Source organism: Chlamydotis macqueenii, chromosome 23 (assembly GCF_036417535.1).
Source record: "Chlamydotis macqueenii isolate bChlMac1 chromosome 23, bChlMac1.mat, whole genome shotgun sequence".
In the NCBI taxonomy this organism is placed as follows: domain Eukaryota; kingdom Metazoa; phylum Chordata; class Aves; order Otidiformes; family Otididae; genus Chlamydotis; species Chlamydotis macqueenii.
This window is the reverse complement of record NC_141578.1, coordinates 1258788-1281260: the sequence shown is the minus strand read 5'-3', so window position 1 is coordinate 1281260 and position 22473 is coordinate 1258788. Positions and strand designations below refer to the sequence as shown.

Below are 22473 nucleotides of genomic sequence, written 5' to 3'. Positions count from 1 at the left end.
CCTGGCCTGGGGGTCGTGTGTGTCCGTCCCCACCCCACCCAAGGGGGGGCCGGGGGGGGCGCACAGGGCTATGGCTTTTCGTTAGGGGGTCACACTCTGTCCCCGTCCCCGAGCCCCCCGGATGCTGAAGCACATGCAGAGGGTGCTGGGGCCGCACCCCCCGTCCCGCCGGTGCGGGGGGGGCTTTGCACAGCAGGGGGGGGCAGAGTGGAAGCCCTGTGTCACGACAGCACGGCCATATCGCGATGGGGGGGGGGTGCACCCCTCAATCCCTATGCACCCCCACCCCACTGCACCCCGTGCCTCAGTCGGTGGGGGGGGATACGGCAAAGCCCCTGCACCCCAGCTCGTGGGGGGGGGGGGGTCACAAAAAGCCCCCACCACACCCTGGCTGGGAGGTGCGGGGACTGTTGTGGGGTGCAAGCCCCCCCCAAAAAATGGGGATTTCCAGTGTAAGGAGACTGTAACAGTGCTGGGACCAGAACCCCGCAGGGTGCAAGCGAGGGGGGGGCACTGGGGGGGGCCGGGACGGACCCAGCTCTCGGGGGGCTGCCCCCAGCCCCCTGGTCCTGCTGCCGGCTGGGGGGTACCCGGGGCTGAGCCCCCCCCAGCCCCTCGCTAACGAGCTTCAAGCTTTCATTCATCATTGCTGCGCTCCCCCTGGCTGGGGGGGGGGGCGGGGGGGGGCCGGGGGGGGCAGAGCCCGGCTCGTATTGCTTTGGAGATAAAACAGGCAGGGGGGCTGCCCCCCACCGCCCACCCCTGGCAGCAGTGACACCTCGGGGCTCGCCTCCAGTTTGGGGGGGGGTCGGGGGCTGCTCCCCCCCGGGGAGAGCAGTTCCTATTCCATCGTCCTTAAAAATCAAACAGCCCCGAAACGGGAAAAATAAAAGCCCCCTGCGGCCCCCGCCCCGCGCTGGAAGGAAATATTAAACGGAGTCCAGTTAAACCGCGTGTGCCCCCCCCCGGCAGCAAAGCCACTCCTGGGCGGGGCGGGCAGGGGGTGCGGGGGGGCCTGTGCGCGTGGGGGGGTCCCCGGCAGGGGCACGGCTCTGCGCTACTCCAGGAGGTCCTGGGGGGAGAGGGGGCTGTCACCCACCCGTGTCCCCTGCCGTCACCCACCCCTGTCCCCCACCCGCATCCCCTCCTGTCCCCAAGAGGCCCACGGCGGGGGGGGCAGGGGGAGGCCGGGACCCCCACGCTCACCTCATCGGAGTCATCGTGGTACCCCTCCTTGCCGGGGGGGTCCAGCGCGTCCATGTCCTCCACGCCGCCAGCCTCGGCGTGCTGCCGCAGGACGGAGTAGCGATAGACCAGGAACCTGGCAGGGGGGTGCGGGGGGGGGGGGCGTCACCGCACTGTCCCCCCCTGCAGCAACCGCCCCCCACCACGCCGGGACACCTTCACCCCGCAAAAAACGGGAGCTGGGCGAAGGCGTGGGCGCTCCAGCGCAAAGGGGGCCGGGGAAGGGGGCTGCTGGGGCCACACGGGGTCACCCCTGCCCCCCCGCCCCCCCTCACCTGCCCCCACAGACGTATTTCTTGACCAGCAGGATTGCGGCCGCGGCGGCGACCACCAGCACGGCCACCACGGCCACCACGGCCACCACGGCAGGCGCGGAGCTGGCGGGCGCTGCCTGGGGGGAGAGGAAGAAGGGGCTGGAGCGGGGGGCACCAGCGTGGCCCCCCCCACCCCGCACCCTGGGGATACAAGTCACGAACCCCCGCAGCGCCCCGCCAGGGTTTTGGGTGGGCAAGAAGCCGGGGTGGACCGAGGCAGGAGGGTCCCGCCCGGCCTGGCCGCCGTTTCGCGGCCATCGCAATAAATTTACGGGCGGGAGACGGCCCCGCGCCCGGAGCTGCCGCCGCGCCCGGCCGGTGGCACCGGCACCGTCACCCTCACCGTCACCTACCGGCTGGCCGGGGTTCAGGAAGTTGCTGGTGCATTTCTTCTTCATGTCCGTCTCCTCCCGGCTCGGGCTCTCCCCGCCGGAACACTTATCCCCAGGGATTTTCCGGTATCTGGAGATGGGGAGGTGACGCCCAGTGACCCCCCAGGTGCTTCCCAGGGCAGGATTTGTGCCCCGCTGGGCGCAGGGCGAAGGATTCCCAGGGGATTTGGGATCTCTCCCCTGCTCCTCCCCGACCCCGGCTCCGGCGCGGACACCGGCCAAACTTTACCCGCTGGTCTTGAGCAGCTCCCGCCTGCCGTAGAGGCAGAATTCCAGGTCGTGTCCCTTCAGCTCCGGCTGCTCCACGCAGACAGACTGGTTCTCCGGACGGTAGTAGCCAAAATCGCTGCGGGAAGAAGGGGAAAAGCAGATGAGACCCCGCTTGGGGACCCAGCGGGAGCCAGGCTAAAGCAGGGTGACACCAGGGACGGAAAGCTACCAGAGAAAGTCCTCCAGCGTGCAGGGACAGACAGACGGCTGCTTGGTCACCGCGTAGTCCCGACCGTTCTGGCACACCGAGGACTTGCGGAGGCGTCGGTATTGCTCCTTGTAGCCCAGTACGCAGCCGTCACTGGGGTCACTGGGATCGCTGGAGTGCGCCAGCCAGATGGTGTAGTCCTTGTCCTCGCCTGCGAGGGAGAGGGCTCAGTGCCGGGGTCCTGGGGGGACGGCGCTCGGCAGGACGCTGCTCACCCCGGCACACTGTCCCCACGGGAGAGACTCTGCTCACGTCACCCACGCTGGGGGCAAGAGCGTCCCCCACCCCAGTCCTGGTTGTCCCCAGCTTGGCCCTGGTTCTCCCTGGTCCCAGTTGTCCCCAAACCTTGGCTGTCCCCAGTGTGGCCCTGTCTGTCCTTGGCCCTGTTTTTCTCAGCCCATCCCCTGGTTGTGCCCAGCCCAGCCCCAGTTGTCCCCAGCCCCGCAGCTCTCACAGGTCCTGCTGAGCAGCTGGCTGAAGTCGATGGTGTAGGAGACCCACTGGCGCGAGAGCAATCTCCCCCGGAAGCCCCAGACGCTGACGTTCATGGAGCGAGCGCCCGGCTCCGACGCCAGGCCGGTGAAGAAGATGGGCTCCTTGGAGAAGGCGTACCGGTACCAGCACTGCCCTTCGTCCGTGGAGAACCTGGCGGGCGGGGGGTCCATCAGCACACCCCCGTGTCCCCTTTTGCCTTGGGAACCCCCCAAAAGCAGCGAGCCCCCCTCCCGAGCCCACGCCTACTCGATGACGTTGACGGGCTGGCTGGTGTGCTCGACGGCGACGATGAGCCCGCCTGAGTCCAGGATGGCGTAATGGTGTGGCCCCTCCAGCATCCGCGCCCAGGTGTAGCCCCCGTCGTCCGAGACGTAGACGTCGGGGCTCATCCCCGAGACCACATCCCCGACGCTCCCTGGGAGGAGGGGGGGCAGGGCGGGTTGGGACCCCGCGCACGCGAACACGGGCTCTCCGCCCCCGCCGCCCGCCCCCGCGAGGCTCGGTACCGTGGGCGATGACGATGCCGACAGCGTTGGGCTCGGAGAGAGGAGCCATGGGCACGTTCAGCTTCTGGGAGATGCTGTAGGAGGCGTGGATGCGGAAGGTGCACTGCAAGCGCAAGAAGAGAGCCCGTGGGGACCCCGATTCGCCCGTCAGCACCCCCAGGACCACCCCCCCCAGCCCGCTCAGGGCTCATCATGCAGCCCCACGGTGCGAGCCGCAGCCCCACACGCTCGGCACCTCTGTCAGGAGCCGCAGGATGGATTTTCTGGCCCCTGCGCGCCCCCTTGGCGAGGCCGAACCGGGGGACACCCAGGGGAACGCCAGCGGGACCCCCCCCGGGGACGGACCCACCTCGCCCTTGCTCCAGCCCGTGGAGTCGCAGGTGGCGTCTTTGGGTTTCCGCAGCGGCACCCACTCCCCGCCGCGGTCAAAAGTGATGACGGACTGGATGGAGCTGTCTGGTGGGATGAGGAGGAGGAGCAGACGGGGTCGGGAGGGTGCCCAGCACGTCCTCACCCACCCCGCGCCGGGGTCACGCTCCCCTTCAGCGCCCCCAGGCCCCAGTCCCGGGGAGGGGTGTCCCCAGTTTTGGGGAGGAACGCAGACGCGGCCGCCCACCTTCGGAGAGGACGCTGGTGATGTAGCTGCCCCGCAGCGAGGTGACGTTGGTGAAGTCGGTCTCCCCGCCCGTGGTGGCGTAGAGGTGCCGCTCCAAGGACTTGGAGTAGATGATGCCGCGGTCATCGGAGGTGTAGATGGTGCCAAAACCCGTGTCTGCAAGGGGGGGACATGGGGACAGCGGTGAGGGGGCTGCTCCACGGGGCCACCACAGACTGGCACCGAACCCCCAGGGGGAGAACCCCCCCGTCGAGTGCTGCAAGAGGGACCCGGCGGGGCCACGGTCCCCGCGCGCTGCAAACCGGAGCCAGCAGCCTCCTAATTAGCAAAGCCTTAATGAGAATCCTTCCTCCAAGGCACAGCAGAGCCACTGCTGCGTGGAGAGCCCCGCACGCGGGCGAGGATCCGGCGAGCTTGCCGCAGAGAGGTTTCCGTTCGTGTTCCCGACGCCGGGACGCGTCCCTGTCCCCGTCAGCCAGTCCGGTCCCACTCACCGCCCGGCTCGTCCACGTGCATGAACACCAGGTCGTCGTCAGCGGCCAGGATGGAGTAAAACTGCTCGTGCCCCACGGAGGGTAGCTGGGCCATGTTCCAGGTCTCGCCTTGGTCGAGGGAGACGTGGATGCGCCTCGTGGTACCCTGGGGAACCAGAGCATCGTCATCCCGCATCCTCCTCGCCGGGGAGAGCCGCAGGCAGGGACGAGCCAGCGCTGCGCGCTCTCCGGCAGCGCCGGGAAGGGTGACAAGGACCTTCTCTGTCATAACGGAGGCGAAAAGGAAGCGTCCTCCCAGGCCGAAGGAGTAAATCCTGGTGCCGATGACCTTGAAGGCTTTGCCGAAGTCGGAGGTTTTCTTTAGCTCCAGTAACCCCAGATCAGCTTCTTAAGAAGAAGGGACGGTGGATTAACGAGCCCGGAGCTGCCTCCAGCTTCGTCAGCCGCCACTGGAGCTGTGTCCCCCCCTCAACGTTCCCCTGCAGTGTCCCAGCCACAGGTATCCCCAGCTTTTCCGCTGGGAGCCCCCCGCAGAGCCCCCAAAGCGACGGGGACCCCGGAGACGTGACCCAAGATCAAGTGCTTACTGCAGGAGGTGTTCAGGTAGGTGGTGAAGAAGATGGTGTCGTTCGCGCCCCTGGGGAAGAGATGTGAGGGGTGGGGGGGCCACAGCACCCAAAAGCAGGTGGGACACGGTGGCCCAGGATGCCACCGCCCGCAGATTCACCCCTTGCTGCGGCATCGCTCCAAGGGGTTTGGTGAGCGGGTGTCCCCCCCGCCCACCCAGGTCGCGATTGACCCCCCCTACCCAAAATAATTTTGTCGTGCCCCCCAGGAACCGGGCAGCCACTCACCACTTGGCCAAGCAGACGGCTTTGTGGATCTCCTCCCACTTCTCCCCGAAATCCTTGGAGACCCAGAGGCTGTTCTGCAAGAGCCGAGAGGTTGGTTACGGCCCACCGACCCCTCCCCAACCCCGGGCTGCAAACCCCCAGCCCCAACCGTGTGCCCCCCCCCAATCCCAGGGCCACGCACGTCCTGCGGGTGGGGGGATGGAGCCCGGAGAGGCGGCCACAATCCGGCAGATCCTGGGGGAGCTTCGCCATCCCCAGCCAGGGTCTCCCCCCCGGCTCCCCGCTGCTCACCTTGGTGCTGAGCGCCAGCAGGCGGTTGGAGTTTTGGGGGTGGTAGGTGATCTGCACCAGCGGGTGGAAGGGCAAATCCGTCTGGATAAAGTTCTTGGCGAAATCGGAGGAGCGGAAGATCCTGCCGCCGCGGCTGCCGCCGGAGACGTCACCCGTCAGGATGACCTGCGCGCGGGGAAGAGGGGGGCTCTGCTGCACCGGGAGCTCCAGAAGAAAAACCACCACGACCCGGCGAGCCCAGGGCGGGGGGCACACGGGGGGGCCTGGCTTGCCGGAGTCCCGGCACGCCGCCCCCTCCTACCTTCCCGGAATTCTCCGGGCCGATGGCCATGCCGAACTCGGTGCGGATGAAGGTGTTGTTGATGAGGCCAGTGATGTCCTTGAAGGTTTTCCCGTAGTCCTCGCTGGAAGGGAGGGATCGGCACGGCCGTGAGCCGGCGCGGGGACTTGGGGGCTGCTGCCAGCCACCCCCACCCCACCCGCGTGCCACCCGTGGATCCCGGGGTCGGCGTGGTGGGGGGGGGGCTCACCTGCGGTACAGCTTGGACTGCCTGAAGCTCACCATCGCCAGCACCTGGAACGTCGTCAGCACGAGGATGACCTGGGCAGGGACAGGCGGACAGGCAGGGTCACTCCCGGAGCTCCCCAGCCGCGGGCTGCCCCCCGTCCCCCCCAGGGCACCCCCCTCCTCCATCCCAGCCCCGGCTGAGTCCCTGCCTCAGGTGCCACCAGCCCCACGGGCACGGGAGGGGGGCACTGTTGTGTCCCCTCCCAGGAGGGAACCGCAGCTGCTTTGGGGGGGCAGCCCCCCTCCCGGCCCCCCCGCGGTGCTCACACCTGTGCTGTCGCCCACCCAGGACAGGGACACGGAGCCGCTGAGGTCATCGAAGACGCACTGCGAGGGAAGAGGTGGCACAAGCACACTTAGACCCCGGGCCGGGGGGACACAAGCACCGGACCCCCACCCGCAGCGCAGGGCTGCAGTGTGCCCCGTGGCCACCCCCTCCCTGGGGACACCGGAGTCCCCACGCTTCCCCTCCCACCCACTCAGGAAGGTGACGCTCACCTGTCCCCACGGCACGGGGGTGCGGGAGGGTCCCTTCTGTGCCACTCAGCCCCCCGCCACCGCGCTGGGACCTCCCCATCCCACTCAAGACACTGGAAAAGGCTCCCAGAGCCCACGTCCACACGTGCCGGCCCACCCGTCCCACAGCAGGAGGGGGGCCGGGCAGCTGCCAGCAGGCCAGGGACCCCTCGGTGGCACTGGGGGACACTGGTTTGGACTGGAGTGATTGGACGGGAGCGGGACAGGGGCAGCTGGGGACACTGGTGGGGCAGTTGGGGGGCAGAGGTGCTGGCAACCCCAGGCTCTGCCTATCCTGCCCGCAGCATGGAGAAGGAAAGTTATTGGGGGAAAAAAAAAAAGGAAAAAGGGGAAAGAAGCGTAAACTGGCACAGGACTGGTCAAACTGGACTGGCAAAGCCACCGCCACTGCGCGGCAACCGGCCAGGCCAGCAGAGCGGCCACGAGCCAGCAGATCCCGGCACCGATCCCAGCACGGACCCGGCCGCCCGGGAGCACTGCCAGTCCCGGGGTCAACGGCCACGCCGCAGGCTGGGGGACGAGGTCAGGATCCCCCCGCGGCGGCTGCCTGTCCGTCTGCCCTTCCGCCCCGTCCCCGGGTCTGTCTGTGGGGCTTTGGGGGGAGGGGATGTCTGTCTGTCTGTAGGGCTTTGGGGGGGGTGTCTGTCAGTCTATGGGGCTTTGGGCGGGTGTCTGCTTGTCCATGGGAGTTTGGGAGGGGTGTCTGTCCGTTCGTCTCTGCTCACGGAGCCGTCCCGCTGCAGCAGGTGCCTCCCCGCTGGCACAAGCCAGGCAGTGCCTGTCTGTCTGTCTGTCTGTTTGGGCAATGTCCGTCGGTCCGCCTAGTCCTGCCCCAGCCGGCACAGGGAGAGCAGGGTCCGTCTGTCCGTCCCAGGGGATGCAGGGGGGATGTCTGTCTGTCTGTCCATCCCAGGGGATGCAGGGGGAATGTCCGTCTGTCTGTCCATCCCAGGGAATGCAGGGGGAATGTCCGTCTGTCTGTCCATCCCAGGGGATGCAGGGGGGATGTCTGTCTGTCTGTCTGTCCGTCCCAGGGGATGCGGTGAGGGGACTTCCGTCCGTCCGTCCGTCTGTCTGTCTCAGGGGATGTGGAGAGGGGAATATCCGTCTGTCCCTCCACCCCGGGGGATTCGGGGGTGTCTGCCTGCCCGCCCCCCAGCCCCACGGGAGCCCGCCGGCCCGCAGCAGGCACAGTCAGGGGCGCGGAGCCGCGTCCGCCCGCCCGTCCAGCCCACCGGGCACCGGCTGCGGCGGGGCGGGGGTGCCTTGCCTGCCCGTCTGTCCCGGCCGGGGTGTGGGGGGGGGGGGACGCCGGGTCCCCAGCCCCCCCGGCGGCTCCCGAGGGCTCCCCGCCTCCCGCCGCCGGCCCGCGGCCCCGCCCGCCGCCTCACCTGGTGCGTGTTGTTGCCGAGGGCGGCCGGGACCCCGCGCAGGCCGCCGCAGGCCTCGCCGCCCGCCGCCGCCAGCCCGCCGCGGGGGGCCCGGACCCGCGCCCGGTGCTGGTGCCGCAGCCCCAGCGCCGCCCCCGCCGCCCCCGCCGCCAGCGCCAGCGCCAGCCGCACCGCCCCGCGCGGCCCCATGGCGACTCCGGCCGCCGCCGCCGCCCCGCGCCCGGGGCCGCCGCCGCCCGCCCCCCCCGCGGTGATTGGTTGCGGGAGGCGTCGCTCTCGGCCGAGGCACGCCTCCCCGGCGGCCCGCCCCGCCCCGCGCCTTCTGGTTAGCCCCTTCCTCTGTCAATCACGGCCCTCCTCCTCCTGTGACTGGCTGACAGCGCTTGCACGATGGATGCGAGCCCGCCCTCTCTCTCTTGACCCCTGCCTCTAATCTACCTAGCGACAGCTCTCTGATTGGCAGCGCGGAGAGGGCGAGGAGCGCCGGTGCGATTTTGTGATTGGCCGAAGCTACAGGTAGCGGGGGGCTCGCCGGGCTCGCCCCCGCCCCGCGTGCCGCCGCCCGCGCTTGCGGGACCCCCGGCCGCGCACGGAGCCCCCGGGAAGGGGATCCCGGGGGGGGGCGGGGGGGGAGGCGGGGGCTGGTTGTGGGGCCCAGCGCCTGGGTTTGGGGGTGCACAGGTGGCGGGGGGGGGGGGCAGCAGCGTGTCCCCCCCGTGTCCCGTGGGCTGGCACGGAGCTGGAGCCGCTGGCACGGCTGGCAGCGGGCCGGAGCGCGGCCCTGCCCTTCCCGGGGAAGCGTGGGTGCCAGACGTGAAGCAAGAAGCCCCCCCCAGAGATGGGAGGGCCCCGCACCCCCTGCCCCACAAAAAGGCCCCCCAGCTCAGAGCGGGGGGTGGCAGAGAAGGGGACTGGGCACTCTCTGCCTCAGTGTCTTCAGCTTCGCGGGGTGGGGGGGGGTTAAACCTCCCCCCGCGTCAAGCAAAGAGCCTCAGCGAGCTCGGCCTCACCCTCCGTGCCCTCGTCCCTTCTCCTCTGCAGAAAGGGAACTTTCATTTTATTGCTGTGTCACGCTTCCGCCTTCTTTTTTCCCCCTGGAAAGGAAAAAGGGGAAAAGAAAAAAAAAAAACAAAGCAAAACCAAACAGTCTACAAGTTCGATGTGCGAAAGGCAAGGAAGGCCGGCTCTGTGGGGAGCTGCCTGGGCTGTGCGGCTCAGTGAGCCGGGGGGCTGCTATCAAACACCCAGGCTTTGGGAGGGGAGCACCCTCACCCCCCTCTTGCATTTGCCCCGTTGTCTGGAAAGAGCTGGAGCTTTTCACTCCCCGGGAGGGATCAGATAAGGAGCACAAACGCTCAGTTTTCCCTTGGAGGAGCCGCTCTCATGTGATGCTGCCACCAGCAAACCATGTGATGAGGGCAAGGCATAAAGGACTATTTTCTGGCGAGCGCCACGTTGGGAAGAATTGGCTTTTTGTGTTTGTTAGGACACAAACAAACCTAAGAGCAGCGCTACCTTCCGGAACAGCAGGGTTCTTCACGGGGCACGGCGGTTTACGGCAGCTGGGATACCCCTACGTCCCCTGCCCAGCGGGGAAGAGAACGTGAGCGAGCTCTGAGGTGATCTGAGGTCTGAAGGGCGTTTTTATCTTCCACGCACACAAGGGCTGACGGCAGCCCCGGTTTCCTCACGGGGTGGATTTACGAGGGTGACACGTGGGGCCGTGCCCTGGATCTTCAGGACGGGTGAGCTCCCACGCCACAGCCACCCTCAAATTCATTTCAAGGATGAGCGAAGACACACAGAGCGTGTGTCTCTCCAAAGCTACCCGTGCAGGCAGAGCAGAAGTCAGGCTTGTTTCCTCACATTTCAGCTACAAGGAAGGTGTCCCCCAAGGAGTAAAGTCCATCAACTAATTATTCGTTATGTTTGCTCTTCTACCTGCAGGCGGAGGTGTTGTATTCAGCCCCCCATGAGCTCGGGCAACACCTGATGATCCCATTCGCTTCCTTCAGACTCTTTAGCAAAGAGGGGAAACTCCCAGCAGGAGCTCCGGAGAGGAGGGCGCTCGGCTACTCTGCAAACTGAAGTTATCCAAGGGCTGATCTTCCACCCGGGAAGGCCTGGCTTCCCTGCCTGCATCTGTCGGCAACAGCAAGAGAGGAAAACAAATTAACAGGACTGGCATTTTCCCTTCCGCAGAAGGTGGAGGCTCGCCTCAGTCTGTTTGGCTTTGCCAAGGGGCAAAACGCCCGCTTGCAGTCCGACAGACGATGCCCAGCGCTGAAGCGAGAGGACAGTTACTCATTTCAGTCAAATTAAGGTGGAGGTGTCCCCCCCCCACCAGCGCACTCCCCCTCCCAGTAGCAGCACAGGCCACGCTGGTCTCTTCCACAGCAGACAACGTGTTTTTGTTCAGGGTGAAACTGTGATTTCTCAGACTAGGACAGAGCAGAGCAGCCTCTGCCAGCCACCAGCATTCACGGGGCGGCAGAGGGAGCTGCCCGGGGCCAGGGCAGGGCTGGTTTTCCAGCTGCTGAAGCTGCGCTGACTACGCACGCATGATTTTGCGGAAAAATAATTTGGTAATCTCAGCTTATTCCCTTTTCAGACTGATCCTCAATTCCCAGATGCTATTTCAAGGACAAGGTCTGCTGGAGAAGGCGAAACAGAAGCAACAAGCCCTGTGAGGAGGATGAGCAGAAGTTTGCTGGTCAGACTGCTCTCAAAACTAAGCGGTACCTGCACGATTTAACAGGTAAGGGGCCGTCCCGTTCTCCCCAGAGCTGTTCCCACAGTGTGGGCTCTGGTCTGCCGCAGCCGTTACGGCTATTTCCAAACTCGTCTAGAAGGAAACACAAACCCCAAGCCTGGGCATGGATTTCTGGGAAGGAGTCAGAGCTCCAGGTGAGCCGGCAGGGACAAAAACCGCCGGAGGAGGACAGGGTGAACACACCAAACAGGTATCAGCAGATCTAAAAATCTAATTTTCAGTTGTTTCTTTCCCAAGACTCACGTGAAATCATGCATGGCTCTGCTCATGCGATATCGCCATGCTCTCCACGAGAGGGAGACCTGCTACCACCAGAGCCGCAAGGACCGCAGCGCCACAAGGGCGGCAGGCGCTGCTTCGCCCCGCGCTGGTTTCAGCGGCAGATGTTGCCCTCATCTGCCCCCGATTTTAGCTCAGCGCTTCCTCCCCACCACCTCAGACCTCCACCACGAGGAACCCAGGGTAGAGTAACAAAATGATTTATTCTCATTTCCTCTTATTGTAGAGATCAGTTATGTACAGAAACTGTAAAAAAACCTCAAGAGCCTTCTAAGAAGAGCAATTACAGATGCTGCTGGAAAATAAAATCACAGGTACTGGAAGGAACCAGGAGTCAGTTCGCTTTCATCCAGGGGAATGAGCCTTTGGGGGAGTCTCTCTCCTTTTCAGATATCCTTGATGACCTCTTCAAGCTCCTCTTTTGTGTACATGTGGAACTTCATGCCTGGCTCCACGGTGGCAAGCTGAAAGAGAAGGAGCGAGGGGTTAAGCGTGCCTGCGTGTGCGAGGTGACAGCGCGGGGCAGGGAACAGAGAGCAGCCGCAGCAGCTGTTCCTTCTCGGCTGCCTGATCTGCCAGCCCAGCAAGATCATTCCGCCCTGTACCGTGCTCTTTGATTCCCTAAAATAGCCGCCTGCCGCAGAAATAGCTTTTAATTGACTCAGTCTCCTCATAGGAGCAGCAGGGGGGAACGTCTGTTGGGAAAAGCCAGGCGCTGCTGCTGCTCTCTGCGGAAAGACCCTGTTAAAGGGAGTCCTTCACCAAATGCTCCCCGAGAGGGGTGGCTCTCGCTGCAGCTCACTGCGGCCCGCGGCAGAAATGCGCCGTCTCCTCCGGTGACTGAGGGTACAAACCCTGGCCCCTTACGTGCCTCCTGAGAGCCGAGAGAGCAAAACACTCGAAAAGGGGCTCTGGGCAACCGAGGCAGAAGCAAACCTGCATTTTGATGGCCAAACAGTGACGATAAGCAAAGCAGGGTGCACCTCACGGCTGCCCCGTGCCCTGTACGAGCAGGCCAAAGGATCTCTTCCGAGGCAAAGCCCAGGGGACAACACACCCTGCCCCGCGCCTCGGCCAGGAGCAGAGGGAGGCGGCAGCCTGGGCAGGCAGCTGAGACGCTTCACGGGGCCAGCAGCAGGACAGGAGGTACTTGAAGAACGACAAGACTGGGAGAGGAATGTAAGCGGGGCTTACGTTCACACCTAGCTCACGGCATGAGAGCCCAAGACAGAGACAGCTGCCGCGCGCAGGCCAGCCAGAAAGCTGCGGGAGCTGACTGGGAGGCTCCAGATCCCACTGGCAGGCACTGGGCGCGTATCTTTACTGTTAAGGGATCAAAGTGTGAGGCTGCAATAAGCTGAAGGAAAGCTGCAGAGGGTCCTGGCAAATCCCAGGGCTCTTCCTAGGCTCCTCCGCTCACGAGGTCACCCATAAAACAGCATGAGATGGTAGGACACACTTTTGGGGTAGAGGGAGGGTAGGCACAAGCCTGTTCCGAGGAGAAATGTCCCAAACGCTCAGCCTGAGAGGCCCTGACAGCCCAGGCTGTAGCTGGCGCTCTCGGAGAGGTCACAGACACTTGCAGATGCCACTTCAGGCCCCTCCGATCACCTGCATGGGCGCTGGCCTGCCACTCGACCCACATGGCCTTGAGCGCACCCATACCGCCACCCTGAAACCCAACACACGCATTCAGAGACACCCACGCCTCCGCCTCTCCGCGTCTGTCCAACCTGCGCCTCACCTTCTCCCTGCAAACACAAACTTTACTCCACTACTCCCCACCGGCTTCGAGGAAGTCATTAATTTAAAAGCGTAATGTCGTTCCAGGCTCCCGATCTTTGCTGGCAGCGGATTTAACTCTTCCATGACCACACTTTGCCCCTTCCCTTTGCTGCCAGATGCAAAATCCCATACAAGAGTGGGAAGCGGCTGGAGTAAATAAACCGGAGCACCACGTACTTCCAAAAGGCTAGAAAGCTAAGCAGCTACTCCAGGTAGAAGATTTTCAGCCAGAAGGGTGACTTGAGTCAACAGAGAGCTTTTAATCCTCAGCACATTCCCCTCATACTTCACCCCGGTACGATTCCTCCACACGTTCGGAGCTCTGCCAAGCACAGTTAAGCCCTGTTAAACGGGGACATGACATAAGGATACTGTACACGCTCCTCCGCCTCCGTTTCTTCGCACTGTACTGCGGGTCTTCCAGAAGAGACCTGAAGCCGATCAAGAGAGAACCGATGGGCCAGGAGCGCATCCAGGGAAGGAGATTTCAGCCGGCCGGCAGCGTTTCTGGACAGAGCGTCTGAGTTTTCGGTGCTGTCGGCCCTTGCCCCGCCAAGGGAAGCCAGTTAATCGCGTCAGGAAGGGTCCCCAACAGCAGACTTAAGAAAAAATATGGGGTGCAGACTTTTGGGCTGCTTGGGAAACGAGTTCCCAGCACTTGGAGGAAAGGAACGGGAGAACGCTGGGAGGGGAGCAGCTCAGGAGTCAGAACGACATGATTTGTAAAGGTCTAGTGTCTCATAACCTGCCAGAAATAGAAGCAAACTCTATCCGCCAGCCTTGCTCATCATCTCTCCGTTATCACTAACGAACTGGAAGGGTTTTTACCTTTGCTACCTAAAAAGGAGCACTGCAAGTCGAACGAGCAGGGTTTAAGGGGACAGGTACCCCTGCGTTTGTGGGGATGTCAGAGGACGGCACGCTCAGGTCACGCTGAGCTCCGCAAGCCTGGCCGCTTGCAGGGAAAAGCCGGAGGTTAGAGGAGCGCGGTAGTTCCTGCAGGCTTCACCTCTTTGCTCCTCCTGTCCAACAGATTTTTGGCACTGCCCCAAGACTGAATATAGCAAGTCCAGAAGCTGTATAATTTTCATTCCTTCTAATATTACAAGTACCAGGGGAAAAAAGAATGGCTAAACCCAGGGGAAGAAAAAGTGTGAGGACAGCAGGGGCTCTGCTCCCACCGATCCCCGGCCCAGGTCCAGGCCGTGCCACGAGAACCGCTTCACCCAGCACTCGTGGATTAGCCGGGCAAACGAGCCCGGCTGCACACCTCTGGAAGTCAAAGAGCTCCAACCCTTCCAACACACCACACACAACATGCTACAACGAGCAGCTCAAAAGCCCGGCATGTCCTGAGCTGCTCCACCAACCCACTCCTGGCTCCAGCAGCACAGGCAACCCTTCCCTCCAGAAAAGGCGCAGGCAGCTTTCTCGCCCGGACGTTTAAATGCAAGACGCTGCTGAGACACTCGCTGCGCAGCCAGCAGAATTTGCACAGACCACAGGCAGCGCAGACCACTGCTCCGTGCCAAGCGCCGCAAGCCACGACCGCGCGCTGCTAACAGAGTCACGGTTACCTCAATGTTGGTTGCATTCAGTTTCTCTTCCATAACTTGTTTCAGGATGACGAGGGAAGATTTGATTGCTTCTTTCAGTGTCATGGACTGTAAAGCAAATCGCTCATTAATTGCACTGTTGACGCTCAAGGAAGTACTTGCACGTTACCCCTTTGACTGCAAAAGCGCGCTGCTCTCCATCCCGCTCTTCCCAAATCCTTTTAAGCCAGCACCGGCAGCAAATTTAAAAGCTTATCAAGTTATCTACAGTATCAACAAGAGATCAAAGCGCACTGTTCAGGCAGGACAGTGACAATTGCACGGATGGCGACTTTCTGCCTCTGTGTAACTTTTCACAAAGCTTAAGAACCGTTAATCTGGGCACAGACCTTACTGTCAGGACCGGGACGCAGGGTCCGTTTCCCTTCACCAGCTACTGCCTATCAAGCAGTTCCCCCCCCAAGCTCCGGTGGGAGCTCTGAGAAGCCGGACTCCCTCCTGGCAGAAGCCTTCGTGTTTAATCACACAAATCCCTGCACGGGGGGAACCAGAACCAGAGGGCCGTGCAACGCTGAGCGTGACGAGAGCCGCGTTGGCAGTAACTCTGCACTTGGAAGCTGGTTAACAAGCCACAGGGCCCAGAACCCAGACAATTTTGCTAGGGAACAAATTAGGTTATTAAGTCTTAGGCTGGAAGTCTTCTCAGCAATCCACACCATCAGTTGTGCTTTTCACTACAGCGCCCGGTTTCCTACCACACAAAAGGGGCAGCTTCCCCCTCGCAGAGGAAGAAAGTTTCTATTTAACATCAAGCAGGACCAGTACTTGCAGCGTAAAAGCCGCTAACTTCACTGGCTTAACAGGTCTCGTGAAATTAAGTTGCTTGCTTCAGTTTCTCAGGCTGCGTCCACGCTGAGCCCTGACGCCGACTGGCGGTGTTCGTATAGCGGTTTTTATTTATAGCGTACTTCCTGACATGGTCTTAATTACCACCCGCCGGAGGCAGAGCGCGGCAGCTCGGACGCAGTCTCACGTTCCGGCCGCAGCCTAGGGGGAAGCTGCTGGAGCAGCACTCCTCATCCTCAGCGCTGACATCCAGTCCCGGGATCAACGGCCAAAGGCAGAGTCCCGCCCCGACAGGCTCACACATCCCCTCTAGAAGGAAACTAGGGGATCCCTGTAGGCTGAGAGGTGCCTCTAACTGGTGAGATGTCACCCCAGTCCAGCCCTTTACCTTGTGGTAAACCTCCTGCAGAGAGCTCTGCGCGCCCTCCGAGGCGGAGCCGATTGCTCTGGCATCGCACTGAACAAACGTCCCCGAGGGGTCCATGTGAAACCTGCAGGAAGACGGGTGAGAGCGAACACCCGCCGCACCCATCCCACGCCGCGGCACCCCAGGGGCTTTCCCAGCGGGCCCCCGCACAGCTCAGGGCTGGCAAACAAGGGCTCCTCAGGAGCGACAGCAGCCCCTCGCTGCACCCAGCGGCTATGCCCTCCCGCTGCTCCCCTCCACACTCAGAGCAGAATCATTTTCCTTTTTATTTTCCCCTTTTTTTAATAAAACTGCTGCTGGGAGGGAGACCTGATTGGGCTGGCTCTGCTGAGCCGTCCCCACCTCCAGCCGAGGCCGGGTGTCTGCGGCGCACGATTCGGGTTACAAGCACTCCGCCACCTCCCCAGGGAATGTCACAGCAGGCTCTGCGGATTATGTTACGGTGGCTCTGCTAGTCCTTTAGGGAAAGGTAAGAATAAAGGGGAGACGAGGGCAGCTTTAACGCCTCCCTCCTGCCCAGGAAGCCACGTTTAAGAAGCAGAGGTTCAGTGAAGACACGGCGTTCTCTTCAGTCCCAAACAAGCAGCCAGTGCTCGTGCTGCTGCAACTCCTGCTTTGACAGGAAGGGTTTAATGGCATTAACCAACATCAGGTACATAAGGGGATAAACCTCGAGTGTTTGGCTTAAGTAAAATCCCAGAATCAAGTCATTAAAACATCCTGAGAAGCCCGAGTTAAAGATTTTGTCTCTTCCCAGAGCTGGCCTGCATAAAGAGAGCAGAACTTACAGCTGAGGTCCCTTCTCATCAACTCCTCCAAAGAGCAGCGCGACTCCGAACGGACGAGACTGCAACAGAAAGGAGCCGACGGGTTAGGGAAAGTCAGAGGGGGGGCCAACAGCACCTCCCCAGAGCACCCCCAGCCCCGCACCATCGCCCCTGGGTCTGCGTCCTCCTCCCCGAACTGCAGCGCCAGGTTGGACACGGCCTGCGTCACACTCTCCACTGTCATGGTTTCGTTGTAGGTGAACCAGTGATTCTGGAGGAAAAAAAAAAAAAAAGATTCCAATTATCACCTCGTTCCCAAAACACGACAATCCTGGAGCGTTCACGCAGCAGGCCGGAGCAACGCCCTGCCCACAGAGACAACTTCCCGATCAGCTGCAAGAGGGAAGCACCAGGAAGAGAGCGGCAAGTGCAGAACAAGCTGGGAGGCTTGTGCAGGGATCCCCCAGAAAAAATGGGGATATCTAGGCCTTGGGATGTCAACAAGGAAAACGCAAGGCCAAAGCACTTTATCCCAGCACCAGTTTCCAGAACAATGGGTTTATCTGGTTCTCCAGAGAGTGGAAGAGGGCTGACATGCGGAAAAACCTCACAGGAGAAGTCTTTACTACAGCACAGAGATTTGTACCCGGGATCTCCGAGTACCCGAGGCACTGAGTAAAATTTAAGGGGCCAAAAATAAAACCAATATAACCAACTTTTGTCAAAACAAAGTCAGACACAGCCCCACGCATGCACTGCAGCACAGCTGCCAGTGCTAAGAGACCCCCAGAGAACCTGCCGTGAGACTCCCACCAAACGTGCGATGCCACAGAGGGAAAAACCACACGCGAGACTCCACCCGCTTGTTCTGCGAGAGCCCCGCGAGGGAAGCTCCGCTCCTCACCAGCCCCCCGCTCACACCAGCACTCTCTTCCTGTGCAGGGGCTTCCGAGGTGCCCCCGAGACCGGTGCTGTTTTAAGAAGAGACATGTCCAGTCTTACCTGAGTCTCCACTCTTGCTTTATCAATTAAAGTCTTCGCATCGGCTATCAGGCCACTCATGGCACACCCTGCAATCAGAGAGGGAGACCAGGAGTCGTTTCACGGATTATTTGTGACACTGTCATTCCCCAGGCTTCTGAAGGCCAGGGTGAAACGCAAAAGGCGGCAGGGTGGAGTGGGTTCCTGCGTGGGAGCGCACAGCAAGGCCGCGCCGCGGCTCGCTGGAGAGGATGGATGGGATCAAAACGGGATTGCTCAGGAGCAGGATGGACACCCAGCCGAGGGGCAGGTACGTCACCGAGCTCTCCCCGTCACACCTCCCACCCACCCCGAATCTGAACCGGGAGGGAGCCACGTTTGAGGCCTTCCAGGAGAAGCTAACTGACGGAAACGCAGCCTGCTCGGCAGGGGAACTCGTTCGTGCCCTCCACAGGGAGGGCTGGCTACCCCGCAGCCAGGGGAAGAGGCAGCAGGAGCCTCCAGCCACAGGTCCTGCTGCAGGGAGATGGGGCTGCATCGCGAGCGCACGGGAGCAGGAAACCAGACTCCTCAGGAGCTCCTGCCATGACCCGTGCCATCAGCAACACGGGTATTTTGGAGGTCTCCTGCTTTTCAAGGCGACATATTTGGTAAGGAGCCCGCCGCAGGCCCCTCACTGAGCAGGAGGCTGCTGCGGGCAGCAGCACAGGCTGACGTTGGTGCTCTGACCGAAACTGGCCCCCGGTCAAGCCTTCTGCAGTAACTCCCTGCCCTCCCAGATCTAAATTTGGGATGAGCTTTCAGGAGGGAGGTCATTGAGACGGGGTGGGGGGGTGCTTCAGCTGCCTCTTCCTGCTCCTGTAACTATGTCCTGCTGGCCTGGAGCCTGGAAAAAAGGTGCCCAGGGCCTGGTGCTCACTGGGAGGGATGAGCATTCCCACTCGGCTCAGCGGAGCTGCCTGCAGGGAAGGTTAGCCCTGAAACGCCGCTTCCAAAACTCCCAGGGGACAGAGTCTTATTTTTACGTACATATCTCTCTCCAAAACCTGAGGGATGCCCCGACGGCTCTACCAGAGGGGCACGCCAAGCTCACCGCTTCCTCCTTACCGATGTGGGAATCGATTTCTACAATCTTCTCGATGCTGCTGGGTTCCATGAGCGGGGAGGTGATCCTCTTCTCCACGGCCAGGCAGACGCCCTCCGAGGTCTGGATCCCGATGGCCGTGGAACCAAGCTGCAAAGCACCGCACAGTTACTCACCGCCGCAGCCGCGTCCAGCCGTGACAGCGCGCATCGATATCAACGCTGCAACGCTGATTTGGACTGGTTTTATTTGTAGGTTAGGGTTTGTTTTTTTTTTTGGAGACAATCGCATCACCAACACAGAAACTCTGTGGCTCTGCAGACCAAATTGTAAATGGTGAAGCAGGAAACTGGAAAGGTTAAACCCGTGCTCCTTCCCAGCCGATCGGTTCATCGGAACCCGGCAGGGCTGCTGCAAACCATTCAGCTCTTCCCTGAGCAACATCAATTTTTACAGCTGAAAGCCCTGTGAATTTAAAAGGCCTTTCAAATCTTCCTTCGCCAGACAAATTAAATTGTAAAGCGAGAGAGGAGGATTTCACATAATGGCCCTAATTCTGACTGCATCTGTGCTTCTGGCTTGGGCACCTTCCTTCCCATTAGCTCCTTTTCTCCCAGGTGCCCTCATATCCACAAAATTTACAACGCGAACGAGAGCATTTGCACACGCGCCGTTTTCCAGGCAGCGGTTAATCACCCGCAGCGAGACCGCAGCGAGTTTTACCCTGGTCTCGCAGGACACCACAGCGTCACCACGGCCGTGAGCACAGCCAAGGGGGGGTCAGACCCCAAGGGGTCCTGGCAGCCCCAGCCCCGCTCCCACCAGCCCCAGCCCCGCTCCCAGCTCTTGCAGCTTTTCCTCCCGTCCCCCAAGCACGCAGCTGCGCACAAACCCCAAGGGAAGACGGGACACCCGCTGTCCCTTCAGATGTATTTTCGTTAACGAAGCCACAGAAATGAAAACTGCTCCTACAGCCCTAATGCGCGGGCACCACATAAAACGTGCCGCGAGAGCCCGCAGGAATTTTGTCAGGAAGCTCACGGGCTGATCTGGAAAAGGGAGAAGCCAGAAGGCTTGCGCGTGACTGCTGCTCTAGCAGCCGTATTTGTAATTACAAAGCCAGCGCAGCAACTGACATCCTCTGAGATTTCACTTCCCAACACCTTAATAAACATCACGGCTTTTTGCCTCCTTGGTTAATTAGTGCTTCAAGGAGCTGAAGCAGTACAGGGAACACTGGACTGTGTTTTTCCCCAGCCCAAACACAAGGCTGCTCAGAACTTCTTCAGCACTCAGCCAGTTTCCCCCAGCTTTAAACTTACTCCCAGTCCACACCCACATTCTCAGAAACAGTGATGTCTACCCACGAAGAACACTTAACGCCCCAGGAAGGCCACTCGGCTCTGCGGAGGCAGGTTAGTTTGCTCCTAAGCTCTACCTGCAGGTTTTAAAATTCACCTGAGCAAACGTGGACCCGCTCCAAGCCGCCACAGCAGCGAGCTAAGAAAGGGAAAGCCGACCCTGTGAGAGAAAAGGGGTTTTCACAGGACTCCGCCTTCATAAAGCCCACGGACCAGAAGGGAACACCGCGTGAGCTCAGGCAGAGAGAAAGCGGAGCAGCTCCTGGAGAGATGAAGGGCACGGCGCGCTGCCAGCGCCGGCCTCAGCAGGCAGTCACGCCGTATGGGCATTCGAGACCTCTCGCTTCAGCCTTAGCTTTGGGCAGGCTCGATTTTGGGGTCAGCACCTCCAGATTGCGTTTGCTCTAGGGGTAAACTGGTGGGTAGGAGACAGGGAAGGGAACATTCCCCTGCATTTGGGGGAAATCAATGGCTTTTGATTCTTCACGACACACAAAAGAGCGGGGCTGCAGGGGGCTCGGCTGGACGGAAGGGACCGAACGCCGGCAAAGAGCTGCCAGAGCAGCCGCACGCAGGAGCGGCGCCTACGGGGAAAGGCAGCGGCTCCCGCTCAGCATTGCGAGCCAGCCGAACCCTGCCTCGGCTGAATCGACAGGATCTGCCTGGGCTTTTTCCCGACCAAGCCCAGGCTTCGGGTTTGACAGAGCCCTTAGGGCCACAGCCGGGCACCCAGACGGAGCCGACGATACCTTTATGGCCTCGATGGCATACTCCACTTGGAACAGCCTCCCCTCCGGAGAAAAAGTATTCACACCCCTGCAAGAAAAACAGCAGAGAGGGTGTAAGGGCAGAAAAACCACAGGCTGGGAAGAAACGCAGCTCCTGATTCGAGAGCCATGGCGGGAAGCGTGATGCCAGCCGGGGACAGGCACCATGGCAAGGGGAGCTGGAACACATCACGGCTTCGCTGGAGCCCGTCACCCTCGCAGCAGACACTGCCAGGGCCTGGGCTCAGGATGTTCCGGAGTAGGAGAAGAGAAGGAACACCAGCAGGCGTAGCTACAGGTCAGGAGGTTTGTTTCCACAGCACACTCCTCACGGTGGATGCTGGAAGCACGCTGCCTTCAGGCTCCAAACATCCCACCTCCTTTCCGCGCTGGGAGGCAGCAGGATTCTGTTTTACCAGCGCAGGCCGGTCCCTTTCCCTGGATACCCCATCCCATCCCACCCCACCCCATCCCATCCCACCCCCGGCACCAGCCCGGCCTGACCTCCACCGCTCCTCCCACCGCGCGGGAGGCGACCCTGCCCTCCCCGCCAGGCCCGCTGTACCGGCGGCCACAAGAAGCCCCGTGCCCGGGGATAGAGTCCCGGGCACAGACCCCTCCCAGCGATTTCTTAAAAGCCACCCGGTTTCGGGAGGCACTGAGCGTTATCAGGCCCCGCACCGGGGGCCTTCCAGCAGCAGAAGCCCTCGTTCCTACGGGCCGAGCCCTCCCACCCCGTGTATTTAAGAGAACCGGGCTCGCCAAAAGCCAAGGAAAATAAAATCAGAGGGAAGAGCCCGACCGCAGGGAGCGGAGGGGGGCGAACCGCGGGGCTGTACCAGCGCCCGGCGAGGCGGGAACCCCCGCGGGCCCGGGCGGGACAGGCAGCGGCCCTCGGCCAGGGCCCAGCAGGGCTGCGGCCCCCCCGCCAGCTCCTCAGAGCAGCCCCACGGCGGCCGCCGGCGAAAGGGACCGGTCGGGGCCTACCGGGAGGGGGGCAGGCGGTGACCGGCCGTAGGCCCGTGACTCAGCCGCAGGCCGCGGGCGGCGGAGAGGGCGCGGGGGATGGGCGGCGGGGGCGGGCGGGCACTCACCGGTCGTACTCGGAGCGCGTGAGGAACATGGCGGCGGCGGGGGGCAGCGGGGGCCGCGGGGAAGGGGGGGGTGAAACCGGGCGGCGGAGGCGGGAGCACCGCTCTGCCCTCGCCGGGTTCTTCTCCGCCGCTTCCTGCCAGCCCACCCGCACCGCGCAGGCGCCGCCCCGCCCCTTTCGCCACACTTCCCCCCGCGCCGCTTTCCCATTGGGCCGCGCCGCCCGCCCTCTAACCAATGAGAAAAAGGCGGAGGGCGGGCTCGGCGAAGAGGGGAGAGGGGAGGAGCGGAGGAGTGGAGGGAGGCGTGGCCACGGCCCGAGGGGGCGGGGCTATCGTAAACGGGGCGTGGCTAGGGCACGTCGCGGGCACCGGGCCGCTGTTACCGGGCCGGGGGGAGCGGGGAGGGGGTGCCGGGGCAGAGGCATTGGGGTGCCCCCGGGTCCTCTGGGGCCGTGACAGCACCCAGCTCCCGGTGCGGGACCGACAGCCCCGTTACTGGCCCCGTTACCAGCCCCGTTAAGTGCCGGTAACGGGGCTGTCGGTCCCGCACCGGGAGTCGACTACCGGCACGG

General features: G+C 62.4%; 2 protein-coding genes and 1 long non-coding RNA gene across 6 annotated transcripts; 1 reads left to right on the top strand and 2 right to left on the bottom strand.

Moving 5' to 3' along the window:
• Positions 1-805: 805 nt before the first annotated feature.
• Positions 806-8370, bottom strand: SORT1 (sortilin 1). 2 transcript variants are annotated; one of them, XM_086765402.1, is made up of 20 exons: positions 8182-8370; positions 6521-6580; positions 6216-6286; positions 5987-6089; positions 5686-5850; positions 5395-5468; positions 5128-5177; positions 4797-4927; positions 4541-4685; positions 4047-4202; positions 3780-3886; positions 3431-3533; positions 3171-3339; positions 2884-3074; positions 2391-2580; positions 2181-2297; positions 1913-2021; positions 1521-1636; positions 1207-1321; positions 806-1072 (listed from the first exon to the last, which is right to left on the bottom strand). In XM_086765402.1, the coding sequence occupies exons 1-20, from the start codon at positions 8368-8370 to the stop codon at positions 1058-1060; spliced, it is 2376 nt and encodes a 791-aa protein (XP_086621528.1). In that variant the 3' UTR covers positions 806-1057. The 2 variants fall into 2 exon arrangements, with proteins under 2 accessions (XP_086621528.1, XP_086621529.1); XM_086765403.1 differs by having other exon boundaries at positions 4797-4924; positions 6523-6580; positions 8182-8287.
• Positions 8371-8661: 291 nt separating this feature from the next.
• LOC147597946 (uncharacterized) lies at positions 8662-11314 on the top strand. Of its 3 annotated transcripts, XR_015260967.1 has the most exons (5): positions 9910-9926; positions 10129-10586; positions 10793-10939; positions 11031-11088; positions 11176-11314. It is a non-coding gene; the product is annotated as an uncharacterized LOC147597946 (long non-coding RNA). The 3 variants fall into 3 exon arrangements; XR_015260966.1 differs by lacking the exon at positions 9910-9926 and adding an exon at positions 8662-8697 and having other exon boundaries at positions 10129-10939; XR_015260965.1 differs by having other exon boundaries at positions 10129-10939.
• Positions 11315-11417: 103 nt separating this feature from the next.
• Positions 11418-22041, bottom strand: PSMA5 (proteasome 20S subunit alpha 5). The gene is made up of 9 exons (XM_086765404.1): positions 21902-22041; positions 20790-20856; positions 18703-18829; positions 17617-17684; positions 16778-16885; positions 16636-16694; positions 15809-15911; positions 14596-14682; positions 11418-11697 (listed from the first exon to the last, which is right to left on the bottom strand). Exons 1-9 carry the CDS (start codon positions 21928-21930, stop codon positions 11620-11622), a joined length of 726 nt encoding a protein of 241 aa, XP_086621530.1. The 5' UTR covers positions 21931-22041; the 3' UTR covers positions 11418-11619.
• Between the last annotated feature and the right edge of the window lie 432 nt (positions 22042-22473).